The sequence below is a fragment of the Neltuma alba genome, unplaced genomic scaffold (assembly GCF_004799145.2).
Source record: "Neltuma alba isolate B1F8T4 unplaced genomic scaffold, ASM479914v2 tig00004443_pilon, whole genome shotgun sequence".
NCBI lineage: Eukaryota > Viridiplantae > Streptophyta > Magnoliopsida > Fabales > Fabaceae > Neltuma > Neltuma alba.
In genome coordinates, this window is record NW_021633708.1 from 87,303 (window position 1) to 109,391 (window position 22,089).

The 22,089-nt window shown below is 32.3% G+C and overlaps 2 protein-coding genes and 1 long non-coding RNA gene across 3 annotated transcripts; all 3 read right to left on the bottom strand.

Annotated features, from left to right (window-relative positions):
• Positions 1-2,605: 2,605 nt before the first annotated feature.
• LOC114744771 (polyphenol oxidase, chloroplastic-like) lies at positions 2,606-4,505 on the bottom strand. The gene is made up of 2 exons (XM_028932929.1): positions 3,678-4,505; positions 2,606-3,546 (listed from the first exon to the last, which is right to left on the bottom strand). Exons 1-2 carry the CDS (start codon positions 4,503-4,505, stop codon positions 2,617-2,619), a joined length of 1,758 nt encoding a protein of 585 aa, XP_028788762.1. The 3' UTR covers positions 2,606-2,616.
• A 4,679-nt stretch (positions 4,506-9,184) lies between these two features.
• LOC114744762 (polyphenol oxidase, chloroplastic-like) lies at positions 9,185-12,071 on the bottom strand. The gene is made up of 2 exons (XM_028932925.1): positions 11,078-12,071; positions 9,185-10,073 (listed from the first exon to the last, which is right to left on the bottom strand). Exons 1-2 carry the CDS (start codon positions 12,025-12,027, stop codon positions 9,185-9,187), a joined length of 1,839 nt encoding a protein of 612 aa, XP_028788758.1. The 5' UTR covers positions 12,028-12,071.
• An 8,521-nt stretch (positions 12,072-20,592) lies between these two features.
• LOC114744776 (uncharacterized) lies at positions 20,593-22,085 on the bottom strand. The gene is made up of 2 exons (XR_003740146.1): positions 22,020-22,085; positions 20,593-21,143 (listed from the first exon to the last, which is right to left on the bottom strand). It is a non-coding gene; the product is annotated as an uncharacterized LOC114744776 (long non-coding RNA).
• Positions 22,086-22,089: the final 4 nt, after the last annotated feature.

The window sequence follows — 22,089 nt, forward strand, 5'->3', positions numbered from 1 at the left end:
TATATTATTTATTATGTTGGCCAAAAATATATTATTAACAAATTTATTACTTCAAATAAAAATATATTATAAAATATATCTTTTATGTAATTATCATATAAATTTATGTCTTTTTTAGTAATTTCTACATATAAAAAGTACTTTTGACAACAACTATCTAAATACTACTCCCTCCGTTCCTTATTATAAGAGACGAATAACCGAATTACGTTGATCAAAAAAGCAGTTAAAATTAGTTAAGAACAATCAATATAATTTTTTTTCCAAAAATGCCCTCATTAATAAGGAGAGAGAGCATGAAAGAGAATAATTAAATTATTGAAAGAAAGAGAAGTGAGAGGGAGAGAGAGTGTGAGTTGGAGACAATAAATATGGGTAAAATAGGAAATCAACACAAAAAAGTAGAGACAACTTTTAAGTGTCTCTTATATATAGGAACATGGCATAAGCATCAAATGTCTCTTATAATAAGAAACGGAGGGAGTATCATTTTATCAAAATCACTTTTTCATAAAATCTATTTTTTCAAAATCTATTTCAAAAAATAATTTTTTCTCAGAAACTATTTTTCAAACCATGGTTTTATCCAAACACCTTTTAAATGTTGGTCAAGAGTAAAGATAAGGTGAAGAGAAGCCTTTCCTATAATAATATATTAGTCAGTCAGAGTATGGATAAGACCAAATAAGGCTATGTGAGGATTCCCTCATTCCCTTCTGCTCATCACATTTTCATAAAAGATCTCATGTGCCATTTTATGTGGACATAAAAATTAGGAAAAATCCTAAAAAAAATATGTCTTGAATTTCAAAATCTTGGATCAGTTATTACTATAAATATTTGTTGTTATTTACTTGAAGTCAAGTGTAGTCAATTACTAACAAAACATATTAAATAAAACTAATTACTGGCAAAATAAACTAATTTGCAATTTTGAAAGTCAAGATATTTTTTTTTTGGATTTTCCACTTAAAATTATACATATTGAAGTTTAATGATTTAAGGTAGCGAAAATAAACAATTGATTGCAAAAAAAAAAAAGTAATTGGAGCAGCCATGAAAGGGAATCAGTTTCAATGCTCACTGTAATAATGAGAACCATGATGCTTATCGCTGTGGTGAAATCTAAACCATTCAGATATGGTTTTAATGGTGTAGATTTAAAATTTTTAACTATTACTTTTTAAATAAAATAAATTTAAAATAAATTTACGGTTAAGCTATTACCTTTATTTTGGATTATATACCTATTAATAAAAAATATTTTTAAAAAATATTAAATATTAAATCTCGACTGTCCATATTAAATTTAAAGAGTTGAGATTTGATGAGCATTATGATTCTTACAATTGCAATGAGCACTAAAACGATCACCGAATTAACTTTTGAAAAATCTCAATCTGCAATAAGCTCAATCTTATTGATGCCTCTGATTGGATATATGCACCTTGGGGTAGAGGTGGTAAAACGTCAAGGGCTTGGGACCATACAGGACCGCCTCTTGGCCGGCTCATCGTTTGCTAGCCCTCCCTGCCCCGCCAACCTTCATTCTTTTTTTGAAATTTTTTTACTCATATATTTAAAATTTTTTAAATTCAATTATAAATTTTTGCAGAAAAAATTCTTCTTATTCTTATATCTTCATATAATTATATAATTAAATTAATCTCAAAAGTTGAAATATAAACATATACTTTATTGTTAATAATTATTTTATCAGTATAAAAATAATAAAACAATAGAGAAAATAAGAAATCAAATTTAGAATTAAAGTCTCTAATAAAATACAAAGTTATATATAAATTAAGTGAAAATAATAAAAAATTTTCTTCTTAAAATTAAAATAAAAGTTGTAAAAAAATTGTAAAAAATAAGAAAACAGCTGGCGAGCTAACCCGCTCTGGTTGGCGGGCTATAAGTTGGCAACTACGGGCTGAACAGGACTGCATCAAAATAGTTTCTATTTTTTCAACCCAACCTATCACTTTATAGCGGGTTGACACAGACTCAACCTATATTACCGGCTCTACATATCATATGCAAATGTGCATAGCTGTGCAATCTCTGCACCTAGAGTTGTTGGCCGAATAAGTTGTGTAGATCTTCCACCATAAATTATGAAAAAACATAAGTAGTAAATTATCATAAGTCGACGTCAAAACTAAATTTAAAAGGTAATTGTGAAATCCTACAGCAAGACTAGACACGTTATCTATCAAACATTTGGTAGGATATATATATATATATATATATATATATATTGAACAATTCAACTTTTTGATACGTTTTACTTGTGTCGTTGCTGAAGTTCATCTCCGTAGTACTTTTTTTTAATTTAGGAAAAAAAAGGTCGTTTATTATATAGGAACAAATTAAACACTTGACATATTAGCACACCAAGATGCCGTAGAAAGTACACACACACACACACACAAAACTACATATATTATATTATCAGTGAGTGATGCACAATCAGGATATTATCCATGATCATAACATCAAATGTTAACACATAACTACCCCACATACCAGAATTACTCCTCTACGCGCGTACTGTGCGTGGTACAAGGACCATATATAGAATGTTAGACTTAATATTATTACGTACGCTTAATTTCATTCATCTATATACTCAATCTTGATACGTTCAATGGTAATTCGTCCCTTCCCAGCCTGGGGCACAAGAGTGACACCCACGCGTTTGTCATCATCGGCACCTAAATCCTCCAGTAACTCTGTAATCCCAAGTCTCAGATTAGTCTTCATGGTCAGCCTCTTGTGATGATGTGGCACGCTCACAAAACTCCCCGCGAACTCGGTAGTCATGGGCCCACCGGCCCCGCTGAATTCACCTTCGCGGTGCACATACACATCAAACTTCACTGGTGAATCGCTCGCAGAAAACTCGATCCCTTCAATCACTAACACCTCCTCCGTCATTTCCTTCTCCTTCTTACTCCTTCCCTTCTCTCTTTCCACAGTAATACTCACGGGGGAGCGTAAAACCAGAGGGAACTTTACCTTGCCTCCATCGAATTTTTTCCCTTGACTTTTCAAGAAGGTGCTCCTGGAACGTGTAGGCTTGGCATCAATCCATGGGATTCCAACATCCTTGTACGTGTAGCCTAGCTTTCCGGTGTCGAGGCAATCCTTGATTTTGACGCGTACAAGGTCCTTGTTCTCGTCGTAGAATAAGAACCCAGATTCCAACCAATCTGGGTCTCTGATGTCCCGTCTTTTTCCGCCCGGCAGAGTCTTCCAGATCTCCCACATTCGATCGACATTGGCATGATGGGAATAGAAGATGGGGTCTCTTGCGGCGGAATAGAAGCTTCCCATGTCCTCACCGTTGGGCTGGCAGTTATCACCGGTCCAATTATGCATCGTGTTGTGAGGAATGAGCTCTATGGTGCCTTCTCCATTATTGGGATCGCTCTGTCCTGCCCTGTAAGCCGCACCAAAGAATAGGGAAGGACGTTTCGCACCGCTCACCATTTGTTTGTACATTGTTTTGAGATTTGCATCCACTTGATCATCCCAGCTTCTCTGTGTAAAAGTGAAAAAATTTATGCACATGGGTGTAAATTTGTGAAATTAAAAATCATAAAAAGTTCAAATGAAATAGCTATGAGAACGGGATATAATAGTTCTACTTTAAATCACAATAAAACTCATACCTGGCATTCGCATCCACTACTGAAGTTAAAATCCGCAGGTGTTGGCGGTTGATGATCGGCGTTTCTGAGAGGGTCGTAAAGTGTCGAGTGAGGATCCGTGTATATTTCTGGAATCACCATGCCCGCTGGTGCATCCCAGTTCCAAAATGGCAGAGCGAAAGTGGGGTCATCGATCAAGCTGGACAATATTCTCTCATAGAAGTAGAGGAACCAACGATGGAAGGGAAAGAAGAGCCAAGAACCATGGACTTCAAGGTCCAAATCGGGAAACCCTACTTGGTGATAAGCACCATCACAGTAAGCACAGTGAACGTTTGCTTGTTGCATGAAGTTACGAGGATCGTCTGGTGGGAGTGCTTTCATGCGACGAACAGCTTCTCGGTATTTCTCTCTATAGCGTTCATCAACTAAATGGGCTGCTGGTCTGATCTTAAGCTTACGGGTTGCTGGAAATTCGAAGTCTTTTATGTATCGGGAGGGTGGGGGACAACAATTGGTTGGTTTAGCACATTTGTGGAGCTCCGGCGATACGCACTCTGCGACGTCCGGCGGCAAGATCGGGTTGGCGAAGGCAAATGGGTCATTGTGGTGAAGAGAACCGTAAAGGCCTCCCAACCCTAAGAGGAGGTTTCTTCTGGCAAGGTCAGGGGCGAGTACTTGACGGTGGGTTTTAGGGTTTTTGGAGTCGAAGTCATCATCGTCCGTTATGGCTTTGCATGCCACTGATCTGGAGGCACGGTTTGGAATCCTTACTAATTTGATGGCTTTAGGGTTGTTATTTCTGAAGGAGGGACGAGCAGAGACAAGTGAAGGGTGTAGGGAAGCCATGAATATCTCAGGAATTTTCTTGCTTGCAAGTTGCAACTGCGTGTTCCTGAACGGAATCTTATCAAACTTAAAAATGAATGGACATCGTCTAGTTTGTTGTCAAAAGATCTATAGGATTCAAGTTCTGACAAGGGAGGGACCAAAGATCCCATGCAATAGTTATCTGTATCAATAATTTAAAAAATATTGCATGGGACCAAATAGGAGATACTCCCTCCGTTCCTTATTATAAGAGACATTTGATGTTTATGGCATGTTCCTATATATAAGAGACACTTACAAGTTGTCTCTATTTTTTTGTGTTGATTTACTATTTTACCCATATTTATTATCTCCAACTCACACTCTCTCTCCCTCCCACTTCTCTTTCTTTTAATAATTTAATTGTTCTCTCTCATACTCTCTCTCCTTATTAATGAGGGCATCTTTGGAAAAAAAAAATATACTTTTTACACATTAATTGTTCTCAACTAATTTTAACTGTTTTTTTTATCAACGTATTTCGGTTATTTGTCTCTTATAATAAGGAACGAAGGGAGTATTAACAATACGTGCATTATTTATGACAACCAAAATAAAACTCATCAAAAAATGTGTATGTATTGAAGGGTCTCTGTTATGTTTATTATTTTCTTTGGTTTTTTCCTTTTGATTTGAGCAGATTTCATCAGTTTTAATTGAAACATTGAACGTGCACAGAATTCCATTTTTGAAAAACGCGGCTCCCTCTTTTTCAAATTGTCTTGTTTAAGTTGTTCTTTCTTGAAACTATACGACATGTTCAATTTTTGTCCCCATATTAAATGATTACGGGTATCGTGAATAGCGTGGAGATTGAGAGGCAACTTATATGAGAATTTTATATTATAATTTCACATAAATTAATGCAACGAAATCAATTAAATTATTTATTTCTTATAGAATATCACAATTACTTACAATAAAAGTCATTAGTTATAGAAATTTGGTTAACTTAGTTAGGAATTTATTAAGTTAGGTAGGAATACTATGTTAAAAAAAATTGATATTTTAAATAAAACATGTTATTAGAAATCCTAGCATATTAATATTTGTAAAGCGATATAGAAACCCTGATGTAACCTAATGCCTAATTGGGCTTTTCTCCTTCCAATTTCTTGGTTCTGCCATATACCTTTGCATAACATGTTCTGGCATATACTTCTTTATTTAAATATATGTTCCCTTTTTAGCTATATATATGTGGAGAGAGAAGGAGAGAGGGATATAGATATTATACCCAAACAATTTATATCGAGAAGGAAAAGAATAACGAAAGAAAATATATATGAAATAACGCAATTTCGATAACAATTTATCTCACGCTCTGTGAAATATACGAGAAAACATGTTTTGTTATTATATATAACATGTATGCTAAACACATGAACAACTATTCTTCTTCTTCTTCTTGGCCACGATGGAAGGTTGTTTAATTAGCTTGGTCAATGAAATAATATGTATATAGTTGGTCAACATATATGTACACTGCATCCTATACTTGATATGAGAGATAGATAACTAATTTAATTTGAAGATATTAAAAAGATTAGTTAAGTTAATTATTTATAATAAATGTGTATTAAAATTATCCCTTACCTTATGTTTGATATGACGGAATGAAGGGAAAGAGAGGGGAGAAAAAAATTTTAATGAACTCGATTTAAAAAATTAGAGAAATGAGGTTATAAAATTTTAATAAAAATAAGATGTAAGATAAAAGAGTAAAAAAAATTAATTAGAAGTTTTTAATCCCACTTTTTCAGTTTTTTTTTTTAAAAATCAAACTCATTAAAATGTTTCCTCCTTTTCCCTCCCCTCCATTTTCCCATAGCAAACAGACTCTTAGTGGGAATTTATTATAATCAATAAAGATATTTTAAAAAATATATAAAGTTGAAAAAAAATAAATTGAAATATTATATTCATAATTAAATTTATTTTTTAACTAACTTTTATATTAAATATAGGAGGTTCTATATTATATGAAAGTACTTCGCAATTACATCATCACTAGACACTAGCTAACTTGCATGTGACTCCGCGCATATCCAACGGTTTTATAGTTTTGTTTCCGGCGTCTTTCATTAAAAAAATAGAATAATGGGATGAGCGCATTGCTTCTAAAAAAGTTTTCTCTTTTGACCAAAACTTCTGAAAAAGTTACAACCACAAGCATTTGCAATCACCTAATTTGTGTTGTGCTATATATAAGTCCTATATAATATAACAAGTAATATATATTACAATTATATATGCACATAAACATTTCGTTAACCATTTTCATTTAAATTCATGATACATATAATTTTAGGTTATTATTAAAATGAGTCTTATATATTTCTGAAAACTTATGAATGAGGATAATGTCTTAATAAATGAACTTCATCTTAGATTTGGTAAAACTATAACTAGCTAGTTAGAGACCCACAATACGTGGGAAAACAGTATAACTTATAAAAGAAAACAAATTAAAGAATTAAAGAACAAAACAATAGTGTCCATTATATGCTATCATTGCCTCATAGATTATTTTTTCAAAAACATATTCATAGGAATTCGATCAATGAAATTAAAGGACCAAGACATTTGGTAGAACAAGTAGTTTGTGGGTATAGCTTAACTCTCTCATATACGCAGTAACTCATATTATTGGCGGTTAGACATAAACAGTAGACTCTCATACCTTAAGTATGTAATTAGGGGTATATAATGATTTATGAAAAAATCATATTTTAAATTAATTATATATATTAAAAAATTGTAAAGGAATATCAGATAAAATATCTCATTAGAATAACTGTTTTTAAGCATATTATTTAGAAGTGAATCAAGTAGCAGCATTACAGTAGGTAAATAAATATAATTATAAAATTTAGAATAATTATACATGGGGTTATTTACATATGTCTAATCGGTATTTAATATTTGGATGACTTATAAAATAAATGGATTTAGATTTTATTTATCAAAATAATAACCTAGTTATAAGAGGGGGGAAAACCACATCATTCCACATCATTGTCAGAGCCATTCTCATATGTTTTTCTCTCTCTTCCGTTTTGATGTGTGCCTCTCATCGTTGCGTATGGCTATTGCTAATATTCTTTGTAGTTTGTATCATTCAGTTCTCTTGTCTTCTTGCTTCTCGTCTTTCTTGTCTTGTCTTCTTCCTTCTTTTTTTTTGGGTGAGACTCTTCCTCCTTTTCTGTATCACATGCGAAGTACGTAGCTGTCGTTCCGTATTCCAACTGAAAAGCCAAACAAAGAAAAAACAATCCATCCTTTCAAACTTTGTTTTTATATATTCACGACTTGCACATGTTAACATTAAATTCCTACCATCTCAAGGTGATTTCTATCATCGACTAACAATATTACATTTTAATCAGAAATTTCTTGATGATCTCCACTGCTACTCAAGTAATATTGAGTTAGATTAGAATAATCAAGTATAAAAATTTGGGAATTTCAGGGAATTGAATTAGAGTTTAATATGTAATTAACTATTCTAATAAATTAATTAAGCTAAACACGCCTAAGAGATATATAGGGATTCAAAAGAGGAATTGATTTTTAGATGATAGCCTTTAAGAAAAGAAAGTAGATTTAGAGTAGTTTTAAAGTAATTTTAAAATAATTCGTTTAGTAATAATTGATAGATACTTACGTGTATGATCTTTGTGAATTAAAGTCTCATTAAGAACTTATCTTTGCATGTTTGGATGGGGATAACTCGTTTATCATTGTATGTAAGCTGAAGAGTAATAGATAATTTTGAATTTTCTTTCATATATTTGTAAACTATGTATAATGTACTATTGTTCACTATCTTGCAATAATGGTGCTAGTGGTAATCGCGCATTCTAATTTCTATGATAGGGCTACTCATCATGGAGTTTTTTTTCTTCTCCTGTCCCAGCTTTTTTCCAATCTGTTCCTTGGTGAGATTGATAAGATTAGAATGATATAAATAAATTGGTTTCAATTGGTAGGGTTAATAAATTATAAAGAAAATAGTTTATCCGGTTCTAAATATGAGGTTGATTTTATAATTCTGCGTTTGATCCTAAATATAATGTCATAATCCCTCTTGCCTCCCAACTGATTTTCTTCTCTCTTATTCTTTTATTTAATGAGGAATTTTCACCTCTACACATTGGATTTTATTTTATTTTTTTCTTTTGCAATCAAAGACAAAATGATGACATTCATAGCAAATAAGATTTTTAAAAGTTACAAATACTTAACAATCCTATTTTAGCAAAATTAAAGTTAAGAAAATAAGATTTAGAAATAACATCGATATTAAAGGACACGTGGGATTTTAATAATTCAATGACAATATGATTTTTCAAAGTGCCAAAAACTCTCCATGTATTGATCAAAATAGTATGTGGATAAGATGAATAGAAAACTTTCTACATTGGTCAGAGTATGGATAAGGTTAGACAAGGCTGTGCTCCTATTCGCTCATCCCCTTCCCCTCGTGACCCTATCATAAAGATATCACGTCTCATCTTGCGTGAACATGACAAATTATACATCTTGAAGTTTAATGATTTTAGCTGCAAAAAAATAAGGTAGCCAAAATAAACAACTAATGAAGAAAATCACTCGAAGCCACCATGGAAGATCACCAAATTAACTTCTGAGAAATCTTAGTCTGCAATAAGTTCGATCTTGATGCCTCTGATTGTGACTCGCCCTTTCCCATACCTCGGAACCAAAGTCACACGAACACTATCATCGTCCTCGGCTTCTAAATCCTCCAATAAATCACTCAACCCCAACCTTAAATTTGTAATAATCTTCTTGTTCTTGTGCTTGTGCGTGTGAGGCACGCTCACAAAACTTCCTGCGAACTCTGAGTTATCTGGCCTTATAACCTTATCATCTTCGTCATTAACGAACACATCAAACTTCACTGCTTCGTTTCTCTCAAACTCAATCCCTTCAATCACCAACACCTCCTCCTTCTCTTCCTTCTCCTTCTTGCTCCTTCCCTTCTTCGGCCTCTTCACATCTGTGCTCACTGTAGACTCCAGAACTACAGGGAACTTGACAGATTTTGAAGAAGTCTCAGCAGCTTGTGCAGCTCCAACACCAAAAAGTTGAGGAACCAGGGCTACCTTTTGAGCTTTCGAAGACCTGCGACGAGGTGTGGGCTTTGATTTCAGCCATGGAAGTTCGACGTCTTGATAGACGTACCCCAGTTTTCTTGCGTCGAGGCAATCTTTGACTTTGACGCGTACGAGGTTCTTGTTCTCGTCGTAGAAGAGGAAGCCGGAGTTCAACCAGTCTGGGTCGGAGATGTCTCTTCTCTTGCCTCCTAGGGTTTTCCATATGCTCCACATTCTGTCGACGTTGGAATGATGGCCGAAGAAAATGGGGTCTCTGCCAGCTGAGTAAAAGGTTCCCATGTCTTCGTAGTTAGGCTGGGTGTTGTCGCCGGTCCATAAGTGGACCGGACCGTGAGGGATGTTCTCGATAGAGCCTGCGCCGGGGTCCGGCTCATCTCCGGCTCGGTAGGCACTTCCGAAGAATAGTCTGTGTATTAAAATAAAGATAAGCATGAGAAATATGAAAAATATAGTATATGGGAAAGACAAGAGAGACCTTTCATATATACCAAACACGGGCGTTGAAAATCAAAACCATTGGATGCAGGAGTGGGCGCACGTATTTAGAAGAAAACTGTAATTTTTTTTTGTGACAGAAAACTTTAATTTTTAAAGTATTCATTTCAAGCCTTCGATACAGTGACCCACCATACTTTTTAGAATATTATTTATTCAATTAGTGGGCACAGTGGTGATTTTTTCTTATATGGACTGATTTATTATTCCAATAAGAGGGCAATATTGATTATCTCTATTTCACCGCTATTTGTATAATTAAATGTATTAAGAGAAGAGTTAGTATATAATACATTAATACATTTAAGCGATTTTAGAGTTAAATGACCAAAGCTGTATTTTCTAAAGTTAAAAGACCTAGTCAAAACTTCGTAAAATTAAAGAAACAAATGCATACTTTTAACCAAAAGATTATATTAATAACACATGCATTGTTATCATTGAAAAAGGTTTTCCAAAATTTAAATTACTTAAAGTTTATTTATGATCAACTTTACCCAACACATTACATGACTGCTGGATGGATTAAGCTTATTTTTTATGGGGTATGAATGAGATAAAAATTGACGAATTATACTTATACTAGGTCGTCCCCAACAATTTCACCTAATATAATAAGACCTTGGGATTCCTGGCAAGGCCATGATACTAAAGGCTAAACCTTCAGGAGAGTAGCGAGAACCCCAAACCAAATGGGGTATACCAGTTTCGTTCATTTGAGTTGACTACTTGATTTCAAAATATCCTCTATTTAACACTTTTGTTAAATGTAAAAAATATATTTAGCATGATTGAAGTATTTTTATTTAAAAAGTAAATAAATTGGACTAAGTCAACTAGGTGAGATCGACGCATATATTTTGAAACGTTTGAAAAATTAAATTAAATTTTACGTACATAAGTGAGAAAACTTACGTTGGAGTTTTAGCGTTGGAGATCATTTGCCTATACATGATGGTGAGATTACTGGAGATGACGCTACGACCGTTGTTACTGTTCTGAGACGTGGAACTGTCGTCGTCGATGTTAAAGTCAAGGTCCGTGATTGCCGGAGGTTGGTGTTTCGCACTACGAAGAGCATCATACAGAGATGACGCAGAATCTGTGTAAATCGCCGGAATCTGCATTCCGGGGGGAGAATCCCAATTCCAGAACGGCAACGAAAAACTGGGATCTCCGATCAGGTTCCCTAAGATTCTCTCGTGGAAATAAAGGTACCAACGATGAAAGGGAAAGAAAAGCCAAGAATTATGGACTTGGAGATCGAGGTCAGGGAACCCTGCTTGGTGATACGCACCGTCGCAGTATGCGCAGTGAACGTTAGCTTGTTGTGTGAAGCTACGTGGGTCATCGGAAGGTAAAGCTTTCATGAGCTCAATGGCTTTCTTGTACTTTGCTAATTGGTCGGCGGTGACCAAGTGAGCCGCCGATCTAACCCTAAGGGGTTTAGAGGGTGGAAACTTGAAGTCTATGATTTTTGAGGAAACTGGCGGGCAACAATTGGTTGGTTCAACGCCAGATGGTAGATCCGGAGGGCCACAGGTGGTTAGGTCCGGTGGGGACACCGGAGCAGCGAAGGCAAAAGGGTTGGCGGCGGCAGCACCGTAAAGCCCTCCAATGGCGCCAAGGACAACATTTCTCCGATTAGCTAGAACATGAAATAGTTGTTGATCTTCTTGGGAGATGTTTTTAGGGTTTTCAGAGTCACTATGCATGGCTTTGCATGAGAATTTGGAAACATGATAACGTTTTGGTTTGGCATTTCTGGAGGATCGTGGCTGAGAGAATGGAGACAAGGAAGAAGTAGAAGAAGAGGCATGAATGGAGGACAAAAAGGAAAGAGACGATGATGAGATAGAGGCCATGTTTTGGTAAGTTGGTTTGAGATGATAAGTTAAAAGTGGTGGTATCGAAGGCTTTTATAGTGAGATTGAGAAGACCATTCCAAATTAAAAAGATAGAGGCACAGAGATTTAGAAGACTTTCTATTCCGAGAGTTTTCGTAGTGGTGATGATATCAAACAAGAAATTTGTTTGAAAGCCTTTAATGTTGACATTTCAGAGCTGCATTTATTGCGAGCATAACTTGCTAATTTAATGATCGAAAATGTCTCCAGTTACTCTAAATTTTCTTCAATGACCAGTTGCCTTTATTGGACAATTCATAACTTCATTTTACAAATTTCGATTTTTTTGGGTATTTAAAGTAGACAGTTCTCAGTCCAAAAAAAAAGAAGCAGATAATTCTGATTGCACTATAACAAATTCTCGAGGAGGTAATCTTTCTCAGTTTCTTGAGTATGAAACTTGATTACTGTTTCTTTCGTTTCTTTGTGACTTACTTCCTCCTTTCTTTATTGTAAAATATACGTCTAGTTATTTTATTATATAAAAATACGTCTAATTATTTACCTCGCCATAGGAAAAAAATTATATTCACCCATATTTAAAACTATGTATTATATATTCAACTAGATAAAAGTTATATATGGATAAAAAAAATTGCTTCAGACTTTATTAAATAAACACGATCTTAACAAAAAAAATATAACCAATACTCATGACTTATAATGGGGATCATTTATTTCTTTATAGAATACGCCCTCATGATAAAAAAATGATGCGAAAAAGGTATATTTTCAATTTTTAAAATATTGCCATGTGCTTAGACAAAGTTATACATGAATGATATCAAAGAAGAAATATGTTTGAAAGCCTTTAATTTTGACATTTCAGAGCTGCATTTATTGCGAGTAAAACTTGCTAATTAATGTAAATGAACTATTGTGCATATAATTAATTCTCCAGAATTTAATAAGCGAAAATGTTTCCACTTCTCTAAATTTTCTTCAATGACCAGCTGCTTTTATTGGACAATTTGTCATCTTACAAATTTCGATTTTTTTTTAAGTATTTGAAGTAGACAATCTCAGTCCAGAAGAAGAAAAAAAGGAAGACAATTCTGTTTGTATTATAACTAATTCTCGAGGAGGTAATTTTTCTCCGCTTCTTGCGTATGAAACTTGATTACTGTTTCTTTCGTTTCTTTGTGACATACTTCCTCCCTTCTTTATTGTAAAATATGTCTAATTATTTAACTCACCATGACCAATAAAACTTTAATTGTCCAAATATAGAAATAATTATATTCACTCATATTTAAAACTATGTATTATATATATATATATATATATTCAACTAGAGAAAAGTTATATATGGATAAAAAAAATTGCTTCGGACTTCACTAAATAAAGACAGTCTTAAAAAAAAATAATCAGTACCCTTGACAAGGATCATTTATTTCTTCATAAAATGTGCCCTCATGATAAAAACTGATGCGAGAAAAGCTATCTTTTCAATTTTTAACATTGCCATGTGCTTTATGCAAAGTTATACATAAATAAGTTTAATAAAAAAAAATTTCGAAGAAAATTGCATCGTATATATTGCTCGTAATTTGATAAACTAAAAGTTCCATAGTTATAAGAATTACAGTAATATATAGTTTGATTACAAAGAAAATTATTTTATAGGTACCCATATTTTTCCGTAATTATTAATTTGATACGTATATCTTTTTATCTCTTCATTAAATCTTTTAAATTTGCTTAGTTAGCACCATCAACCACGGTAACTTTGATCTGTTAATAGTACTGTTAACTCCTATATAAGAGCTAATGGTGTCAATACTACAAAATTAAAGAATTTAATTAACAAAGGTAGAGGTACTAAATTAAAATTTAAAAGAACACACACACATATATATAGACGTTCTTATAAAATGGGTTCCCGTTAACCATAGTTTTGTCTTTTGAATGTGATTACTACCTATTTTTTAGATTCTTGAACCTAAATTTTTAAATATTACCTTCGATTCTAATTATAAAACTTCTTTTATAGTACACAAATGAGGTCTTATAATTAGGACTTTTTACTCCCTCCGATACCAAATGTATGTTATCAGATTGTTGTCATGCTCAGCGCTGCTGGCGCTGCCCCTTACCAAGAACATGAAAAAAACTGAAAAATAAATACGCTCTCCCATGCTAATGTAAAGCTATATAATTAATTTATGGACATTAAAATATTAATTAAATTAATTATTTATAATAAATGTGTGATGATTTTTTTTTTAAAAAGTACTCTCTTTGATTATTATCCTATAGATAAAACTCCCTTTAATATATATGATAGGTATGGATGGTTTAAAAAAATTGTGTAAATTTGAGAAATAAAATGAATTAAGATTTAATATTTAAGAGCAAAACAAACTATTCAAAAGCTATTAGACTATTTTGTAATAAAACATGTTTTAGTAATTTCGTATAGTTTTAGAATTGAATGAAGAGGGTCATTGTTAGATATTGGACTGGCCAAAAGAGAAATCATTACCTATGGAACTAATCCATCACAGTCAATTGGGAAAACAAAAACGTCAATAAAAAATATTTCGATTTTTTTTGGTTTGGTATTTGAAGTAGACAGCTCTCAGTTCAGAAGAAGAAAAAAAGAAGACAGTTCTATTTGTATTATAACTAGTTCTGGAGGAGGTAACCTTTTCCGTTTCTTGCGTGTGAAACTTGATTACTGTTTCTTTCGTTTCTTTGTGACATACTTCCTCCCTTCTTTATTGTCATGTCTAATTATTTACCTCACCATGATCAATGAAACTTTAATTGTTCAAATATGGAAAAAATATTCACTCATATTTAAAACTGTGCATTACATATACATATATATATTCAACTAGAGAAAGTTATATATGTATAAAAAAATTGCTTCAGACTTCATTAAATAAATATAATCAATACCCATGACAAGGATCATTTATTTCTTTATAGAATACGCTCTCACGATAAAAACTGATGCGAGAAAAGGTATATTTTCAATTTTTAAAATATTGCCATGTGCTTATACAAAGTTATACATGACTAAGTTTATTTGGGTGAAGAATGATAATTTTTTTGGGAACAAAATTACATCGTATGGCTCGTAATTTGATAAATTAAAAGCACTAGCTTTTAGGAGAGACGGGGGGATTGAGGGTGTTTATAGTTTGATTACAAAGAAAATCTTTTTATAGGTACATATATTTTCTTCAATTATTAATTTGATACTTATACCTTTTTATCTCTTGATTAAATCTTTTAAATTTGTTCTGTTAGCACCATCAATCGCAGCAACTTTGATTCATTAACAATACTTTTAGCTCCTATACAAGAGCTAATAGTGTCAATATACTACAAAATTAAAGAATTTAATTAAAAAACTGTACAGGTACTAAATTAAAATTTGAAAGAATATATATAGGTACTTGTAAAATGGGTTCCCTTTCATCATATTTTTGTCTTTTGAATGTAATTACTACGTATATTTCATATTCTTTAAGCTAATTTTTTAAATATATTTTTTACATCAAATTGTTGTCATACTCAACACCGCTACCTCTTACCAAAAACATGAAAAGAGCGGAAAAATAAATGCCCTCCCCTATCCCAATGCAAAAGTTAGATAATTAATTTGTAGATATTAAAAAATTAGTTAAACTAATATTTGTAATAAATTTTGCATTGATTTTTTTTAAAGAAAGAACTCTCTTGGATTACTATTCCTATAGATAAAACACCCTTCAAAATATGTAATTAGTATGGTCGGTTTAAAAAAATTATAAATTTTTGAAAGTAAAGTAAATTAAGATTTTATATTTAATAGCAAGATCGTTTAACTAGCTTATATATTTACAGTTGGAGAGGCTATTAGACTATTTCGTAATAAAACATGTTTTAGAATTGAATCAAGAGGGTCATCATTAGATATGGGACTAAAGAGAATTCATTGCCTATGGGACTAATGCATCAGAGAGTCAGCTGGGAAAACAAAACGTCAGTAATAAAAATCACAAACGCAGGTTTACATTCAATTCATTATTGAAAGAAATACTCCCTCAATTAAAAAACTATACTAACTTTTTAACGTTTTAACACATAGATTATGAAATGTAATTAATACTACTTCCGATCTTTAATATAAGAGCTCGTTCGACTTTTATTTTAGTCCTAAATATAAGATTTCAATATACTTTATTTCTCTTTTTTTTTTTAAGGTAATCCTTATAATAATAGTGGTTCTAACCAATATATATTTAATTAGTAAAGATATTTTGGAAAAAAACAAAACCTATTTATTATAAATAACTAACTTAATTAATTTTTTTAATCTACTCAAATTAGTCAACTAGTTCTTATATTAAGGATTGACGGTAGTACATTTGCTAAAATACTGATCACATTGTCAACATTTTTCTCAATTAAATGACTTAAGACATTTTCGCATTTATCGTTTAGGAAAAGGGCCAATAGGAAAAATGCTAGTAATAAATACTGCTTTGAACTTCTGAAAAGGTATAAAAAAAAAAATGAAACAAGAGTTTTCTTCTTAAAACACTTATATTATATAAAACAGATGGAGTACATTAGCTTAATCTTAAGCATGTTTCTAACCGACATTAATTAATTGCAAATTTCAACGAACAACAATAACAATAGAACAAAACTGTATAATCTAACAGCTCATCAAATTATTATTTTATTTGTATAAATAAATATGTATATTAAGTAACTGGCACAGCTAGAATAGAAAGTGATTAATAATTTATTTTCCTAGAAGCTTCGGTTTAAATGTGAAGAGATTAACGTTGAGTTTTATACAATACACATCATTTTTTTTTTTGCCAGCGTACTATACACATCATATGTATTTAGATTATTGATGATATTAATATAAACTTGCAATTAAAAATATAGAGATTAGACTTAAGTTCAAAGTGACTTGGAAATACTCTTATTTATAACCAAAAAATATTTTTTAGAATACTCTAGTTTTGAAAGAAAAATTAATTATTTCTGTATCATGCAACGGTGTTTTCAAAAACTTTAATATATCTGCGTCAAATGAAAACGGTGGTCGTTTTTCCTCCAAGAATTAAGAAATATTTATAATATCACATGGGGCTAGCCTAAGAAATAAAAATAGGATGACATGGGTAAAGATTCGAATCCGAATACTTTCTATGTAACAAAAACAAGGGAAATATAGATGATACTGTTAAAAAGGGACATTATACATTTTAAAATTGAGTCATGCGTATAAAAAGAAATGGAGTGATTAACTTGACAGATCCCCCTTTTTTTAAAGGAAAAAAATCTTGGTAAGTAAGTGTTTTAGTTAGTCAGTTACTTATCTAAGCTAGTTGTAGATCTAACACATAGCGTAAAATATAAGATTCATTTTATTTTTAGTTTCTTAAGCATAGAATCATTGTGCAAAGTAAACTAGTGCTCGTGGAGTGGAAAAGTTATACGCAGCCAATAAATTGAAAGGTAAAAAAAAACTAAATAGTTTTAAGTTTAAATTCTGAAAAAATCCTTATTTGGAGGACTTTAATTTTAAACATTTTTTACCAGACAAAAATTAAGCTCAAATTCTAAATAATTTTGAGATATCTGCACAGGAAAAAATAAACTATTTACTAGTTAGTTGCAAGAAAATCAACTCAGTCTCCTTTAAATATCGAATAATTCACGAGGAAATTCGAATTTTCTCTGTTTAGGATCTGTCAATATTTAAATTTGAACAGTGAGCAATAATAAAAACCATATATTTGTTTGGATAAAAAATATTCCTCCGGTCCTAAATGTAAGACTCTTATACACACTAGTATAAGGGTCTTATATTTAGAGCCGTAGGAGTAAGAGGATAAAATTCAAACACAAGTGGTGAAGCAATTCAAGACGAGGACCTTCATAATCCTGATATGACAAAATCAGAAACTGTCATTTCTCTTAACATATTTATTAATTGTTGAAAAGAAAAATGATGATTGTAAAGGTTGACAAGAAACCATACCAGCTCAGAATCAAATTTCGAATTTCAACTGGGTTAGGTTTCTCCAAAATGGTTTTCCCAAAATGATCACTCTCTGCTTTTGGGAAAAGATGACAATTAAAAAAAATATTAATTAGATTAGAGGATCGGAAGCTAAGATTTTCTGATGGAACATCCATTAACACCAGATGCATGGATCAGGTTAACGAGGAACTCATACTCAAGCATATACCTTGGAAAATGACATCAAAGTTGAATACTTTCTTCATTCTCGTTGCAATACTGTTTTAAACATTGTCAAGTATTAAACATGGATATCTTTTTTAATAAGAATTCAAACTTAATTGTCGGGCACTCAAGTGAGCAACTCAACAAAAATTAGAATCTTGATTCATGCACGTTGTTAGAAACTATCTTCTCCGCTAAACCCAATTTTCATTGATAATTATCCTTGTTGAATGTACATGGTAAGAACATTTTTATAAGAGATAATTCCAATACAAATGATTAAAGAAAGTAATTTAGAAATCAACACATGTTTTTTTATAAATAACTAATTTAATTAATATTTGTAATCTTTGCAAATTGTTTATAATCGTTACTAATTAGTCATCCACCTCCTATACCTATATTAATAACAGCTTGGGCATTGCGTGTTAATCCCAAACTTTGGCTTCCTTGTAAAGTTCCACATTTCTTGCAAATTCAAAAACGACGGCCAATTTTTATATATGTTGCTTCCCTATCTGCTCTGCTGCTTATTCATATGTTGAGGGAAAAATAATCTTATCCATGCATATGAGGATTTTGATTTCTTAAATAAAAGACAAAAACTCTCAATTTTAAACACAAAAAAGAAGTCATCTTGGCATCTTTGAATAAAGAAAACGATCCTTTTTGTTTTTTGGGTATTAAGTCAAACCTTTAACTTGGCCGACTAATGGGAGCCTAAAGAACACTCGCAGAAGTCAGAACTCATACAGCGTGCTGTATTCAAATTTGAAACCACAGAAGTTGCGTGTCAGTGTTGGGCCATTGAACTCAGACACCAAAACAAAACTGTGTGATGCGAGCAGGCTGTAGTGGTCAAAACATGAAATTCTCAAATGAAAATAAATAAATAAGTAGTTTCTCAAATGAAATAATTCTGTTGGGACTCTTAGGAGGAAGAAATAGTCCAGCTCAGAGGGTGAGAAATGCCAACAGCATCCTTATAGAAATTCTTCTGTGCTGATCTTTCTACATTAGTGCAAGGATTTTTCCAACTAAGATATGTTTGGATTAGTGGAAACAAAGCTGATTTTCATTTCATCTAACTTTTATAAAAATCAGTTAGTACAATATGATTTACGTTTAGATTGACATTTCTAGAAAAATCAGTTTGAAAAATTAAAACTTGTGTGAATGCATTATAAAAAAATAAGTTTAAATATAAAATGACTGAAAAAGACACAAGTTTTTATATAATACTCAATTAACTAATTTAAAAATATTAAATAAATTAAATAAATTATTGTAAAGTATTTAATTTAATTAATTTATTTGACTGATAAACTAATATATAATTTAATGACATACAAAAATATTTTAGAGAGATCATAAAATATATAATAGAATTAAGTAATTTATTTAACTTTTTTAATATGTTCAAATTAATCTATTAAGATCTTATATTGAAGAGCGAATGTGACATATCAAATATATACAACTTGTAAATATTTAAAAACAAATAATTATATATATTTAATAAATAAAAATATAAAAATTACAAATAACAACAAATAATTAAAAGATTAAAAGTAACAGAAAATCTAATTAAAAAGTCTCATTAAAAAAACCTTCGAACACAACCACCTAAAAAACAAAAAACCTTTAAACACAGCCCACATTTACATAGTACGACAAGAGAGGGGAGAGGCTTCATTCAGAGAAAAGAAAAGAGGACAAATCTGGAAATTAGTCATGCAACACAGCGCAAACCAACGCACCTAACGCAGCTTCAGCCCTAGCACAGGTTACGAAGCAAAATAACTTCTGAGCTACTGCTGATCCAAACAAGAAAAATTTGACTAATGTAGCTTTTATCTTTTGATAACACGTTTGGGGTGGCCCAACACCATTCCAAACAAAGCCTAAGGAGGTGTTTGGGAAGCCTAATAAACATTTTTCAATAACATTTTTTCACAAATCGAGACAAATTCCTTCGTACATTTACCTCATATACTGTAAAAACACTTTTAAAATCATGATTTTAATTTTACCCAAACACTTTTTAAATGTATATGGGGCGTCAGCAAAGAAAACGCTCATATTTTCTCCTGTATCTCATCTAGGACTCACATTTAACTGGTTCAAGGGTAAGGATAAGGTCCTCGGATGGAAAACCTGACAGGAATTTGAAAGTAACAATAATTCTTACCCTTGTAACTCATCACCACATTTCGTAGGACATTGAACAAATTGAGTTTTGTTTATCCATTACAGAAAGTTGTCCCAAGTAATACCTGGGCGTTCCCCAATTCCCAGGAACATTTGACACTGATGACTTGGCAAAAATATGTATGTGAACCGTGAAGGTTGCCCCTTTAATTGCAACCTATTCACCAAAAAAAAAAAAATCTAGAAGCCAAAACTTTCATCTTTAGTATACAGTACAACAAAAATTTCCCTCAGGCCACCGCAAATAATTATAAATTAATAAGATTTATTGCCTAGCCTCTCTTAATCCAACTAATATGTGACAAACTCCTAGCTCCTGCTTCAGAGGATAATAAGCAGTAACAAATCAAATCATAGCCACATTCAGATGGCATGGTCCAAGAAGGTGAGAGCCTTGTTCAGTGCTTCTTGTTCTTCTTTCTTCCTTTCACTTGTTTCTCTAAGCTTCTGATCCTCTGACTAAGAATAGATGAAGAAGATATCTTCTGACCTGGAAGTTTCGATTGTTCAACTGGAGACGGGTTTGATTCATTGGCTGCTTCGGAATCTTTCTTTGCTGTCGGAAAAAAAGAGAAGGGAGATTGTGGTGCGTTGGTAGGTGCAGCAGCAGGCATTTTTGGAATGCGCAACGCTTCCTTAACGCCAGGAACTTTAAGCGCTGAAAAATTCATACACAAAAACACACTAACGATTTTATCTCATCCGTTATTTGAAATGATTTCAAAAGAACTTAATTGCACGACTGAAAATTTTTTTACAAATTAGATCCTAAAAAGAACAAGGTCAGTCGCAAATTATTTTCTAACAAATTGCAGATCTAGGAAGATATAAGTGTTAAATGCCTGGGAAAACAATTTTAAATTATTAGGAGTGAATTGACAGCATTTAAGTAATTTATGTAAATTTGTCCTTTAAGTAATTTTAAATTATTAGGTTGAAAATCGTTTAAGATGGTTTGGACATGTGCAGAGAAAACCATTGGAGGCCCCGATGAAGAAGGTGGATCAGACAAGATGGAGTCCCATAAAAAGGAACAGAGGAAGACCAAGAAGAATGCTTAATGAGGTTATTGAACGAGACCTCCTAGTCAACATATCTAAGGATTGGGTTGTTGACAGAACACGATGGCGTCGTGTGATTCATGTAGCCGACTCCACTTAGTGGGATAAGGCTTGTTGTTGTTGTTGTATTGAAATTTTAAAATGTTTTGGTGCTTTACTGGAATTCACATTCCTCAAGCAGAATTGAGGCCATAGGAGTACCAGGAGATAGGTTTTGCTTCAGAAGGACCAATTTTCTTAAAATACTACGAACTTTGTGACCTTGAAATGTGGTCGTGAAAAACTCACTTGTAATGAAATCAACAAAACAATGGGGAGATCAACTGACCAATAGTTGAAAGTGACCGTCCAATTCAATTAGTCATGAAAACGAAATATAACCAGATGCCTTGCAAGGCAATGATTAAGCATGCATGTCACAAATAACGTAAAGAAAACCATTCTGCCCCTTTAAAGAACCTAAAATGCCTTACCGAGTCCGTATCCAAGTGAAAACAAATTTGATGTAATCCAGTAACAAAATATAGCCTGCGAAATTACACA